Source organism: Fukomys damarensis, unplaced genomic scaffold (assembly GCF_012274545.1).
Source record: "Fukomys damarensis isolate Sample0158 unplaced genomic scaffold, DMR_v1.0_HiC HiC_scaffold_19, whole genome shotgun sequence".
Taxonomy (NCBI): Eukaryota; Metazoa; Chordata; class Mammalia; order Rodentia; family Bathyergidae; genus Fukomys; species Fukomys damarensis.
In genome coordinates, this window is record NW_022900931.1 from 68,901,722 (window position 1) to 68,914,895 (window position 13,174).

The 13,174-nt window shown below is 52.4% G+C and overlaps 3 protein-coding genes across 6 annotated transcripts; 1 reads left to right on the forward strand and 2 right to left on the reverse strand.

Moving 5' to 3' along the window:
• Window positions 1-146: 146 nt before the first annotated feature.
• Trim28 (tripartite motif containing 28) lies at window positions 147-6,455 on the forward strand (the record flags this gene model as incomplete). The annotated part of the gene is made up of 16 exons (XM_033766059.1): window positions 147-296; window positions 514-646; window positions 2,256-2,391; window positions 2,471-2,587; window positions 2,660-2,774; window positions 2,874-3,020; window positions 3,108-3,222; window positions 4,184-4,287; window positions 4,377-4,413; window positions 4,613-4,661; window positions 4,738-4,990; window positions 5,075-5,394; window positions 5,478-5,601; window positions 5,688-5,774; window positions 5,858-5,995; window positions 6,092-6,455. Coding segments are annotated over 16 exons (2,202 nt in total), but the record flags the coding sequence as incomplete, so codon positions are not given.
• Window positions 6,456-7,377: 922 nt separating this feature from the next.
• On the reverse strand, window positions 7,378-10,656 carry Chmp2a (charged multivesicular body protein 2A). Of its 4 annotated transcripts, none has more exons than XM_010616363.3 (6): window positions 10,245-10,656; window positions 9,479-9,670; window positions 8,062-8,241; window positions 7,858-7,988; window positions 7,713-7,774; window positions 7,378-7,609 (listed from the first exon to the last, which is right to left on the reverse strand). In XM_010616363.3, exons 2-6 carry the CDS (start codon window positions 9,644-9,646, stop codon window positions 7,482-7,484), a joined length of 669 nt encoding a protein of 222 aa, XP_010614665.1. In that variant the 5' UTR covers window positions 9,647-9,670; window positions 10,245-10,656; the 3' UTR covers window positions 7,378-7,481. The 4 variants fall into 4 exon arrangements, with proteins under 4 accessions (XP_010614665.1, XP_010614649.1, XP_010614684.1 ...); XM_010616347.3 differs by having other exon boundaries at window positions 10,178-10,656; XM_010616382.2 differs by lacking the exon at window positions 10,245-10,656 and adding an exon at window positions 10,153-10,176.
• A 93-nt stretch (window positions 10,657-10,749) lies between these two features.
• Ube2m (ubiquitin conjugating enzyme E2 M) lies at window positions 10,750-13,164 on the reverse strand. Its single transcript, XM_010617016.1, has 6 exons — window positions 13,159-13,164; window positions 12,160-12,345; window positions 11,996-12,034; window positions 11,793-11,896; window positions 11,351-11,414; window positions 10,750-11,267 (listed from the first exon to the last, which is right to left on the reverse strand). The coding sequence occupies exons 1-6, from the start codon at window positions 13,162-13,164 to the stop codon at window positions 11,127-11,129; spliced, it is 540 nt and encodes a 179-aa protein (XP_010615318.1). The 3' UTR covers window positions 10,750-11,126.
• Window positions 13,165-13,174: the final 10 nt, after the last annotated feature.

Below are 13,174 nucleotides of genomic sequence, written 5' to 3' on the forward strand. Positions count from 1 at the left end.
TCGGGCTCGGTGGGGGCTGGAGCGCTAAGCGCGCGGCGCTGCGTGCGACCTGATTGGGCTAGGTCAGGAGCGGGGTCCGAAGTCTCTAATAGTGAGGACAGGGAAGGGAGCAGCCCCGGGGCCGCGGGTTTGCGGGTATGTAATGTGGAAGCGCGCGGTTCCCTCACGCGGCTGTCTCCGCAGTGGTAGACTGTCCAGTGTGCAAGCAGCAGTGCTCCTCCAAAGACATCGTGGAGAACTACTTTATGCGTGACAGTGGCAACAAGTCTGCCTCAGATGCACAGGATGCGAACCAGGTTCGTTCTCTGCAAGCCTTCGGAGATGTGAACGTGGGGACGGGCATTTGTCCCAGAGGAGCCTCGACCCAGCATTGGCTGTTACTTTTTGCTCTCTAGGGATCTGGGTGGGCTTCCTGCCTGGGCTAAGAGGCCCACCTTAATCTCGTTTTATTTCCCTGAAGATAAATTCGGGTTGGTCGGTTGTCTTTCTTCTGACCATGCCTTTTCTTGGCAGTGCTGCACTAGCTGCGAGGATAATGCCCCAGCCACCAGCTATTGCGTGGAGTGTTCTGAGCCACTGTGTGAGACCTGTGTTGAGGCTCACCAGCGGGTGAAGTACACCAAGGACCACACTGTGCGCTCCACTGGTAGGTGAAAGGGAGCCTTTCATGCAGCTTTTTCATGTCTTCTTAGCACACATAATACTGGTGTGCACCTGGTAATAGGTAGGTCTTAGGGTTGTTAACTACGGCATACTATCTGAACGAGCTTGATACAGAACTCAGAAATAATGTCCAGGCTCTTTGCAGTGTCTCTAGGTGTTTAGAGAGGAGAGACTATGGGCAGGGGAGGTATAGAGCTCCTCAGCGTGCTTCAGGGGCACAAATGATTCAAGGAGGTTCTTCCAGGGAGAGAGAGGGTCCTGGTATTGGAGTGTTAATTAAGCGCATGCTGGCAGGGTGAGATGTGAGAGGCTTTACTGGAGTTGAGATTCCCTGGCACATGTATTAGATTGTACTGGGAAAAGTGAGGTTTGTGGAGTCGGGTTTCTTGGCAAGCATCCAGGGCTTTTGGCCCCATGGTGGTGAGTCCTGGATGTGTGCAGCATTCTACTCAAACCTCTTGGTATTTCTAGGTGTTTCTGGGTTCTGGTTTTGTTACGGAAAGGAGCTTGAGAGGCCCCTGAGCCTGGCCCTGGCTTTAGTTCAGAATCCTATGGTCTTATTTTTTTCATTTGTTTTCTTTCTTTGCTTTGGTTTTGTGGGAGGTAAGAGTCTTGCTATGTAGCCCAGGCTAGCTTCGAACTTGCTGACATCCTCCAGTGTCAGCTTCTGAAGTACAGGGATCACAGGTATGTGCCACTACGCCTAGCCATAAACTATTTTTTGATGTTATAATGCATCTCCATCCCAGAGGGAAGTTCTGATGGAAGATGATAACGGAGAGGATGGTTGTGGAGTTTAAAAGAGCCTGCAGGGTACCTAGCTTTCAGAGGTTCTAGGCCAAGGTCATTCTTTGGTGCAGGATTGGGTGGCACTTGGGAAGCTAAGGCCCAGTTGACCTGTACTACCTAGTTTGGGTTTAGTTGGTATAGTTAGGCTTGATTATTAGCATTGGAGAGGAAAGGGACCAATAAGCTTCTTGGGATGAGTACACAGACCGAGGGAGTTCCAAGTATGTTGGTCTGTGGGTTGAATTACTGATCATCAGATTTTTTTTGTTTTGTACTGGGGATTGAACTTGGGTCCTCGCGCTAGAAAGGGAAGGGCGACACTGAGGATCTCCAGCTGAGATCTCATCTCCTGTAGTCTGAGAAAGCTTTGCAAAGCCTTCTGGGAGTCCTTGAATTACAAGAGACTTATCATTTTTCTGTCAGGGAAGAGAGATTATGTGAATGGAGAATAAATGGGAGCCTGTTATAGGTTGGTTGGTTGGCAGGTAGCATTCTGAATTTGCCCACTTGGACAAGCTTCTGGTAGAGGGAACAGCAAAGAGGGATTCTTTATTGCCAGGAGGTTATTTTCTACATTGTTGTCTACAGAAGCTAAAAGAAATAGATATTTCTCTTGGCAGGCCAGAGGGGGAGAAAGTTCTGAATGCAAAGAGTTGCCACAGCCACAGTCCCTCTAGGTCTTTTGTACATGAACCAGGATTGTAAGACAGGAAGGAAATGGGTCCAGAGCTGTGTCTGCTGCCCAAATTTGAGGTGGCCAAGGGCAGTGTCCAGGCTTATGGTTCCCACTCCCCACTCCCCAGGCCCGGCCAAGTCCCGTGATGGTGAACGCACTGTCTATTGCAGTGTGCATAAACATGAACCTCTCGTGCTGTTCTGTGAGAGCTGTGATACTCTCACATGTCGAGACTGCCAGCTCAATGCTCACAAGGACCACAAGTAAGTCCTGGGGCTCAGTGGATGGGTGGATGCCACCTATTTCTGGGCTTCACATGCAGGCTTATCTGCCTGCCTTTAGGTACCAGTTCCTGGAGGATGCTGTGAGGAACCAGCGCAAGGTCCTGGCCTCAATGGTTAAATGCCTTGGGGACAGACATGCTACATTGCAGAAGAGCACCAAGGAGGTTCGCAGCTCGTAAGTGTGGTTGTCAGGGCTGGGGGCCCTCGGGGTAAGGTGCTTTCTTGGCTGATCTGCTTTGTTCTCTAGGATCCGCCAGGTGTCTGATGTGCAGAAACGTGTGCAGGTGGATGTCAAGATGGCCATCTTGCAGATCATGAAGGAGCTGAACAAACGGGGCCGTGTGCTGGTCAATGATGCCCAAGTAAGCTATGTGCACGTGGGAGAGACCCTGGGTGCTGTCTGCTGGTGAAGAACCCTGGTGTCTTTTCTTCCCTATAACTTTGCTGTCCTTGACCTGCAGAAGGTGACTGAGGGTCAGCAGGAGCGCCTAGAACGGCAGCACTGGGCCTTGACCAAGATCCAGAAGCATCAGGAGCACATTCTGCGGTTTGCTTCTTGGGCTCTGGAGAGTGACAACAATACAGCCCTGCTGCTTTCTAAGAAGCTGGTGTGTGTGTGTGTCTGTGGGCAGGTAGTCCCAGTATGGTGAATATGTTTGTTCCTACTGTGCTCATGCCCCACCCCCTTCTCCCAGATCTACTTCCAGCTACACCGAGCTCTCAAGATGATTGTGGATCCTGTGGAGCCACACGGCGAGATGAAATTTCAGTGGGACCTCAATGCTTGGACCAAGAGTGCCGAGGCCTTTGGTGGGTCCTAGTCTTTCTTTTTTTGTTTTGTGCAAAACTGGACCCTGCAGGCAAAAATGACACCTTGAAGGTGAGACCCAGAACCCCATACCTCTCTCCCTTCCTATTCTAGGGTGCACTCAGCATGGAGAAGGTAGAGACTGTGGCTAGCTGGTACAAGGGACAGCAGGGTTTGTGGCAGAACCTTGGGCCCTTGTGCTGACTGAGGCCTATTTTCACCGCCCCCCCCACCTTTGGTACTGGGAATTGAACTCAGGACCTTGCACTTGCAAGGCAGGCACAGTGCCCCTGAGCTAAATCCCTCCCATTTTTGATACAAGGTCTCAATGTAATTCAGGTTGGCTTTGTATGTATTCATTCATTTTTTTTCTTTTTTTTTTGAGATAGGGTTTTTTTTTTTTTTTGGTACCGGGAATTGAACTTGGGTCCTTGTGCTTGCAAGGTAGGCGGCGGAACCACTGAGCTAAATCCCAGGCCCCGAGACAGGGTTTTGAAGCACAGTTCAGACTGCCCTTGAACTCACTATATAGCTGAGGCTGGCCTTGAACTTGTGGCGAGCCTCCTGCCTAAACCTCCCAAGTGCTGGGATTCCTAGAGTGTACCACCACACAGGGCTTTATTTTTAAATAATAATAACAATAATATTGTATTATTATTATTATTTTGTTTTTTTGTTTTTTTTGGGGACAGGTCTCACTTTGTAGTTTAGACTGACCTGGAACTTACTATGTAGCTCAGGACAGTCTCGAACTCAGAGCGATCCTCCTGCCTCAGCCTCCCAAGTGCTGGGATTACAGGCGTGTACCACCACGCCGGGGTTTGAGACTTGTGATCCTTTTGCTTCAACTTCCCATTGCTGAGATTACAGGTGCACTCATGCCTGGCCCAGTCTTTGGCCTTGGCTCTACCTTGTTACCAATCCAGGTACTGGACCTACCTAGGTTTTTCTCTTTTTCTTCAGGTAAGATTGTGGCTGAGCGGCCTGGTACCAACTCCACGGGCTCTGCACCCATGGCCCCAAGAATTCCAGGACCCCTGAGCAAGCAGGGTTCTAGCAGTAGCCAGGTGAGGAGGGGAAAGGACCAGGAATGGGTAGGACATGAGGCCCATTGGGTGCTTGCCTCATTGAGGTGCACTGGTTTGTTCTGTTGCAGCCCATGGAGGTACAGGAAGGCTATGGCTTTGGATCAGGTGAGTGGGTCTGCCTTAGGGCAGGGGGCAAACCTATGCTGCAGTGGGTTTTTCTTTTTTTTTTAAATTATTTTTTAATGCAGTGGGCTGTTTGTGTCATTGAAAGGTCTAAAAGGTGCAGTTACTGGCCTAAGGTGTAGCAGGTCCCCAGTGAATGCCTTTGTCTACCCTCAACCTGTCACCTTTTCTGTTTTCTTAGCAGATGATCCTTACTCCAGTGCAGAGCCCCATGTATCAGGCACGAAGCGGTATGTGTAGTGGTTCCTGAAGTGGTGGGTAGGTGAGGTGTAGAGATAGGAGTCCTCATACTGAGTGCATTTACAGGTCTCGCTCTGGTGAGGGCGAAGTGAGTGGCCTCATGCGCAAGGTGCCACGTGTGAGCTTAGAACGCCTAGACCTGGACCTTACAGCTGACAGCCAGCCACCTGTCTTCAAGGTTTTTCCGGGCAGCACCACTGAGGACTACAACCTCATTGTTATTGAGCGTGGTGCTGCTGCTGCAGCCACTGGGCAGCTTGGGACTGTGCCCCCAGGAGTGCCCAGTGCCCCACCCCTCCCTGGCATGGCCATTGTCAAGGTTAGCCTGTCCCAAGGGACCATGATGGGAGGGTGGCAACTGTCACCTAGGTTTGGATCTTTAACACCTTTTACTACCTTTTAGGAGGAGGAGACCGAGGCTGCCATTGGAGCCCCTCCTGCTGCTGCTGAGGCCCCTGAGACTAAGCCTGTGCTGATGGCTCTCGCTGAGGGTCCTGGCACTGAGGGCCCCCGCCTGGCCTCACCTAGTGGCAGTACTAGCTCAGGCTTGGAGGTGGTGGCTCCTGAGGGCACCTCGGCCCCAGCTGGTGGCCCAGGAACCCTGGATGACAGTGCCACCATCTGCCGTGTCTGCCAGAAGCCAGGTGACCTAGTCATGTGCAACCAGTGCGAGTTTTGCTTCCACCTGGACTGCCACCTGCCTGCTCTGCAGGATGTACCAGGGTATATGTAAAGCTGGTTGGGTTCTTGGCATGGAGTGTGGGGCTGGGTGGGGGTCCTGTGCATTCCCTCATTTTTCACCCTAGGGAGGAGTGGAGCTGTTCACTCTGCCATGTACTCCCTGACCTAAAAGAGGAAGATGGTAGCCTCAGCATGGATGGTGTGGACAGTGCTGGTGTCGTAGCCAAGCTCTCGCCAGCCAACCAGCGGGTGAGTGCCAACTTGTTCAAGTGTGCGTAGTCCAGTGGTTTTGTCCTCCTGCATACTGCAGCTCTGGTATGTACTGACCTGTTTAGAAATGTGAACGCGTCCTGCTGGCCCTATTCTGCCATGAACCCTGCCGTCCCCTGCACCAGTTGGCTACGGACTCTACATTCTCCATAGTGAGTGCATTCTAGAATATGAAAGGAGGGAGGTGTGGGATGCTGGGTCTCACCTACAAAGTGTGTATCATCTTTGCCTGTAGGAACAGCCTGGTGGCACCCTGGACCTGACCCTGATCCGTGCCCGCCTGCAGGAAAAGCTGTCACCCCCTTATAGCTCCCCGCAGGAGTTTGCCCAGGATGTGGGTCGTATGTTCAAGCAGTTTAACAAGCTGACGGAGGTGAGCATAGGAGGAGGCCCATGGGATGGGAGAGAGGGGAAATAGTGGGGGGTGGAAGTTAGGAACCACCCTCTGTTCCACACTTGCTTGGCTTAGGACAAGGCAGATGTGCAGTCTATCATCGGCCTGCAGCGCTTCTTCGAGATGCGCATGAATGAGGCCTTCGGGGACACCAAGTTCTCTGCTGTGCTGGTGGAGCCCCCACCGTTGAGCTTGCCAAGTGCTGGTCTAAGTTCCCAGGAGCTGTCTGGTGGCCCTGGTGATGGTCCCTGAAGCTGTGGGACCCCCTACTGGCACTTGGCCCTGTTCTCATCTATGTCCTTCCACCCCCATCCTTTGCCCCAGTGGCCTGACTCCCACTCCCTGGTGGCCCCATTCCCCAGTCCCTCACACAATGGTTTTTACTTCTGTGGATTTAATAAAAACTTCACCAGTTCCTCAGGCCTTGGTTGTTTGGGGACTATGCTCCTGGTCTCTGTCCATATCTGCTCTTCACCTTCAAGCATTGCTAACCACCAGCAATCTTTCCTTGGCCTCCTTGAATCTGTGTGGGTACCATCAGGATGATGTATATGAGGGGGCAGTTAACCTGGTAAGGGATGTGCACACCAGAAGCTGTCAAGGACCCTGGGGTAGGGTAGGCTTGGGCTCACCTGTGACTCTCAGAGAATCTTGTTTATCACATACCTTATGGCAGCTACATTCTTTAGTGTTTCCAGGATTTTTCCTTTGGAGGTTTCATCAGACAGGTATGCAGAGAGTTCTGAGGGGCGCCCCCCACCCTATTCCTCTCCTCCTTTGGTTAGGCTTCTGACACCATTGTTTATCCCTGTTCTGTACCTCCTGCTACTCTCCAGTTGATCCCTAGTGGGATACCCAATTTGGGCAGACCTTTGACTCCTCCCACATCTGTTGGTAGGGTAGGCTCATAGGGTCTTGGCACTGAACTAACTCCTGTATTTTAAAAATTTTTTTGTGGGGTTACTGGGGTTCAAACTCGGGACCTTGTGTTTGCAAGGCATATGGCACCACTGAGCTAAATCCTTAGCCCAAACTCCTGTTTTTGAGACAGTTTTGCTGGGTTAGGCTGAGAATTTGTGATGCTGCTTCCTGTCAGCCTCCCAGAGTGCTAGGATTAACAGGCATCTGGAACTATGCCTGTTCCTTAAATTTTCTTTAAACTATCATATCAGACTTTGCTCACTGTTAAGCTGTGGTGCACTCAGGCCTAGACGTGGGATGCTATGTGTTGGAGAGGTCCACCACCTTTAGTAGAGACTCAGGTATTGAAACAACGCCCACAGGTGGGTATGGGTTTTCTACCCCTGCCCCAAACCCTAACCAAGGGCCTGGCCCCATGGATGCCAGTCACACCAGCTTGGTAATGAGCATCCAATCTCATTTATTACAGAATAAAATGGTAAGACCCATCATGGTAAAGACCCTGGGCATCCATTCTATCCTTTCCCCAGTGGCAAGAAGGTGATCAGTCTCTCCGTAGGTTCTTGAGCCGCTCTTCCAGGTCTGCGTCAGCATCAGCCAGGGCTGAAGCTGTGGCCTCTGCTTTTTTCCCACCAGCAGCCACACTGAGTGAGCCACCAGTGGAGGGGAGATCTGAGAGAAGAGAAGATGTTAGAGTAGAAGAAGTAATGAATGAGAGTAGGGGTCAGGGGTTGTGTTTGTGATCCTGGAAATGAAACTGGTTTGTGGCACTCACTTGACAGCTCATCTGTTAAGCTCAGTCCCAGTTCATCCAGGACTTGGGACACTACAGCGTCACTAAGGAAGAGAAAAGAAAACTTGATGAGGGCTATGAGTAAGGACCAAGAAAATATCTACCTTCCCACCCAGTTTCTTCACACCTCTCCTCTTCATCTTCCTCATCTCCCATGGCATCGTCGATGGCATCATTCATCATCTCCTCCTTCATGTCCATGATCTCTGCCTGCCGCTCAAACTCCATCATGATCTTTTGGATCTGGGGCAATTTCAGCTGGAAGTAGGGAGAGGGTGAGTTTGGTTGCTGAAGATTGGTGGGAATGGGGAGGGGGTAGGGAGACACACACCTGTCTGTTCATGGTGCCCATGGCCTTGGTGACCCCTTTCATAGCTTGTGCCATTGAGTTGTTGGATTTCAGTGTCTGTATCTTCAGGGACACAGCCTGGATGTTGGCTCGCATCAATACAAACTTGCGCACATAGCGCCGAGTACGCACTAGATCTTTTGCCATGATGCGCACAGCATCCTATACAGTGGACAAGAGTAAAGCACACATCCTGAGAACTATGCTCCATTCAGGTTAATCCCAGTAGTCACTGGTTCTCTTCTGATTTCACCTGCCTCGCATTTTTGGGGGGCAGGTCCTGGGGATTGAACTCGGGAACCTTAACGTTTGTGAGGCAGGCAGAACCACTAAGCTAAATCCCTGGCCCCCTTCCCTCTTACAAGGTACACCTCCATGATCCCTAAATTGTGGATGGCAGGCCAAGGCTCACTCAGTACTTTAACCCCTTCCATATCTAGAGTCACTCCTTAAGCTGTAAACATTTTGTTTCTGTCCCCACCCCGGACAGAGCATCTGCTTTGGCTGGGCCTGTAGCTCAGAGGTACAGTGCTTGCCTAGTCTGCACAAAGCCCTGGGTCTGCTCTCCAGCACATGGGGACTGAGTTTAGCCAGTCTGGGCTACTCAGCTCCTGTCTCTAATTTAAGAAACACAAAGGAGCCGGGGATTTAACCCACTGGCCTTACAAGTGAAAGTTCCCAAGTTGATCTGTGGTACCAAAAAACAAAACAATCTAAACAACGAAAGACACAACAGCTTTACTACTCCCATTCTGGCTCTGTTCTCACTGGCATTTTGGTTAAACCTTTGTTTTTGCTTTTTCTTTACAATGGGAACTGAACCCAGGGGTCTTTATATGGAGCTACATCACAGGTGTTTTTTTTTTTTTTTTGGTTTTAAGTCAGCTGGTGGTGGCACTATGCCTGTAAAAATTACAGCACTCTGGGAGGTAGAGGCAGGAGGATGAGCCCAGCTTGGACAATTAGCAAGATCCAGTCTAGCTCTCCCATAGTACTGGTATTACAAGTATGAGTGGCCACACACAGCTTCTAAACTTATTCTTTTGGTCATCATTTCTGCGCCTTTTCCACAGTTCTTAGTGGTTTGGCATCTACTCCTCAGCTCACTTTGTTGCTCTCAGTTTGCTAGGGCCAACACTTGCTATTGTGTCTGCATGATGCAGCCTGGGGCCAAATTTTCTGAAGTTCACTCTCTTCAACACTCAAGTCTTGGCTGATAGCACTTCCAAGGAAGGCCTTTCCAAACTGCTAAACTACAGAAACACTGCTCACTTTTCACTCAGCATTCATCAAAGGACTTGCTTTTTGGTGTCCTGTCTTCTTTACTATCACCATAGTATTGCATGGCTGAGTGGCACCATCTTGCCCAGTGTCTCAGCCCCTGACCAGGGGCACTTACCATCTGCCCCTGCTTGGCCATCTTTTTGATGTCTGCAATGATTTTCTTCTCCTGAGTCTCCAGCTTCTGTCTCTCCCGGTCTAGCTCCCGCATGGCACGGTTTAGGGCCCGCTGGTTCTGCCTCAGCAGCTCCTCTGGCGTCTTTCGGCGCCCAAACAAGAGGTCCATGGTGGTAGGGGCTCAATGGCAGGCCTGAAAGAGTGAAGGCTGAGCTGTAGGGAGTGGGGCCTAGAAGGAGGGCAAAAGGCAGAACAGGTTCATGCAGGGGGTGGGTAGGGACAGGAAATATGAAGGGAACACCTGTGGGACGTAAGTGAGGCCAGCCAGACCCGAGTCATCCAGTGTGCTGGCTCAAGCCTTCCTCCATCCCCTATCCCACAAGGATGTCCGACCCGATGTCAGCTTTTCTTTTCAGACCCAGGGGCGTGGCTTTGGCGTTTCGGATGGGATGGGGCTGGAGGACGAGTGGGAGGGCTGTTTGGGACTCTGAGCACGGCCGACAGGATCTATGGTAGAGCGGGCGTAGGGCTCTGCGGGGGGGACAGTGGCTTCGTAGGACAAGGGTAAGGGCACCCTGAGCTCCGAAACGGCGGTGCCCAGGGCAGGACCCAGCAGAACAGTGCACCCGATACCCGGGCCGAGAAAAGCTCCAGGGCGTCGTAGCCCGTTCAGACCTGCGGCCCAGCAGGAGCCACTCACCGGAGCTGGCGCAGGGGCTCGCTTCCGCTTCCGGGTTACACACCCTTTGCTCGGATCCCCGACGTACCCACTAACGGCGGCCCCTCGCTTCTGTCGCCTCTGCTACCGCCGCTGTTTCCGGATCAAACGATCTGACGCTGCACGCCCCACCCGTACGCGGAATGCTGGGAAGTGGCGTAAACGCGCGCACGCGTAGACAAACCGGCGCCCAGCCGCATGCGCACTCCCCGCGAGATCTTATCGGCCTAGTCCCGCCAGGGTCGCCGCTGCGCGATAGCGGCGCCTGTCTGCCCATCCTGGAGGTCCCGCCTCCCACCGCGTTAGGGCACCGCTTCTGCGCGGAATCTTGACTTCCGCCTGAGGCCTCGGGGAACTTCAGGCAGGAGCTTACCCCACGCTCCTGCACTGGCAGAAGGGCAGTGCTGGCCGCGGGAGGGCGCTTTCCCCTCTTCAGGGAGGGGTTGATGAGTCTTGCCTCCTGCCCACAGCAGCCAGATCAGATTAACACCGGTGAGCGCGCGCACACACCTTACCTGGCCCTCCCGCCCCACGGAAGGAAGAGGCAGAGGCCATGCAGTAACATTCCCCTTTAATAGCCTGCTATGACCTCCGGCTGTGGAAAGGGGGGTTGCTTGGGCCCAGTTACCCAGGTCCCTGGCCGTCACACCCTACAGCCCACAGTCGGGGGGCTGGAAAGCACCCAGCGTGGGGCTAGACAAGCCAATTCATTTCCCATCGCTGAGCTGGTCGGGGAAGGAAGTGCCGACCAGAATCATGTGGTGGTTAAAAAAAAAAAAAAAAACCTAGGGGCAGGCGGCAAGGAGGGGAGGCAAGGCCAAGGCAGGGCTTACTCCACTGGCCATTTCCCACCCACCTCCCATGTCCCCCAATAAATATTTGCAGGGGATGCCCAGGCTGGTGGCCCTGGCAGGGTGGGTATGCGCCGACCCTATTTCAGGCAGCGCTCAAAATAGGTGGAGCCGATGTAGCCACCTCGCATGGAGCGCTGGACGTTCTGCTCAAACAGCCGCCGATTGTTCTGCAGGACCTCGGCAGCCTCCTTGTTCAGTGGGTCCTCGGGGTTGGGCTCCTGTAGCCAGTACAAGTGAGGTCACTGGGCCCAAGGGGCAGAAGGCCAAACTTCCCTGGCCCCAAACGCCCAGCTCTACTCACCAAAAAGAGATACTGCAGGCCATAAATTATGGAGTTTATCGTAAGGACTGGCTTCCAGTCCTCTCTGTGGACAGAGCATCAGGTTAAGGGCTAGTGAGTAGGAAGGAGGCTGCCACAGGCCCTGCTGGTTGGTACTGGACAGGTGAGGTTTGAGGCATGCACAGCGAAGATGTGAGAAGCCAGGGGAAGGTAAGAGGCAGGACAAGTCTTAGGGAAAGCCAGGATTGGGTGGTAAGGAAAATGACTTTGTACAAGATCCCAGTAATGAATGTAACTCTACTGTCTACCTAGAATGTACCAATAAATTAAATTTAAAAAAAAATAAAAAAAAAAGAAAATGACTTTGCCACAGCGGGGAGGGAAGGGACAGAGTGATGTAGTGCCCACAAGATGATGATGGCAAGGAAGGCTGGGGAGGACAGTGCTGGGCTGGTGCCCTCACCTGAGGATGTTGAGGCAGACGTTGCCCTCAAGGTCAATGTTGGGGTGATAAACCATAGTCTCACACTTCACCTTGGGGGGGTCATGCGGGTAACCTTGGCCCACCTGGCTCCAAGAAAAGAAGAGACGTGGGTAGGTGCCTGGCAGGGTCTCAGCTGCTACCTCCTCAGTCCACAGATCCACCTCTGCCCATTTGGGACTCACCTTAAAACTGAACACAAACTTTCCACTCTTGTAGAAGCCCTGGGAGGGGAAGACATAAAGTGGCATTAGGGCCCCATTTTGCGGGGGCCAGAAAGTTTCCCTGCTTCCAGCAGAGGCACCCTCCATCTGTTCCTGGGAGTCCAGCCATATATCTATCCTCTTACCTCGTCGGGACAGATAACCAGCTTGAAGTTGAGGAGGTCATCTGGGTCTGAGAAACTGATGTCACAAGTTTTGGGCAGGTTTAGCTCGTTTATGTCTGGGTTGGGGAAGGAGAGGAAGGGGACAGAGAGAGGGAGAGAAAGAGGCAAATGAGGGACAGGAAGCTCTTGGCAGGTGTCAGCAGAGTGCTATGGCCTTCTGGGTCTCTGGTGTCTCGGTTCTAAAATCTCTATGTGGGCTCTTCTGGATACACAGGACATCCCAAACATGTATCTTCCACTATGGCTGTGTGTCCCACCTCCTGGGACAAAGTGAACCCTACCTCTAAATCCACAGCTCTCAGTCACCTCAAGCCAAATCTCAAATTGGGAGCCCCCAACTCACACGCAGCCCCTACCCCAAAGCTCTGGCCTCCAACAGCTTCTGAGCACTACAGAGCCCAGGCTCCCCAGTCATGATGTCAAGTCTCTGTTATGTATCTGTACACCCAAATCCAAGGCCGCTGACCCCTACATTCTAGATCACCCCCTCTCTGATCAACGCTGGTCTCACTTCTTCTCTGGTTGTCATTCCAAACTCAGGCTCCCATTTAATTTAACCCCATATTCTCAAATCCCTGGGCCCCAACCCCACTCTCTAATTCTGAGGTCCACAGCACGATGGCCTAAATTCTCTTTCTCTCCTACATTCAGCCCCCAGCTCCCGCATCCCTCCCTCCCTCATCCACTTGTCACTTCCAGATCCTGTCTGACCCCAGAATAATACACTAAATCGTTCCCAATTCGTGTCCTCAGTTCCTGGTCCCTGCTACCTTTCTTTTTTCGATCTCATCCAAAACTCAAGTTCCAGCCTGACTGTCCGGCTTTCCGCAGCTCCAACACTCAGATTTCGGTTAGCCAAAGCCAGACGCCAGGCCTCCCCAACAGCCCCCTCCCTTCCGACCTAGAGACCCCCGTGCGTCCTCCTCCCCCGCCACGGCTCCTAGCCCAGGCCCCCCACACCTCCATGGCCCCCACG

What these genes read in the sequence shown, in the direction of transcription:
- Ube2m (XM_010617016.1), bottom strand. An exon ending in TGGTTATCTGTCCCGACGAG is followed by an intron (nt 12,035 to 12,159) that starts GTAAGAGGATAG and finishes TTCCCCTCCCAG; the next exon opens with GGCTTCTACAAGAGTGGAAA. An exon ending in AGTTTGTGTTCAGTTTTAAG is followed by an intron (nt 11,897 to 11,995) that starts GTGAGTCCCAAA and finishes TCTTGGAGCCAG; the next exon opens with GTGGGCCAAGGTTACCCGCA.
- Chmp2a (XM_010616363.3), bottom strand. Translation starts at nt 9,646, where the DNA reads ATGGACCTCTTGTTTGGGCGCCGAAAGACGCCAGAGGAGCTGCTGAGG. An exon ending in GAGGAAGATGAAGAGGAGAG is followed by an intron (nt 7,775 to 7,857) that starts GTGTGAAGAAAC and finishes TCTCTTCCTTAG; the next exon opens with TGACGCTGTAGTGTCCCAAG. An exon ending in CTTAACAGATGAGCTGTCAA is followed by an intron (nt 7,610 to 7,712) that starts GTGAGTGCCACA and finishes CTCTTCTCTCAG; the next exon opens with ATCTCCCCTCCACTGGTGGC.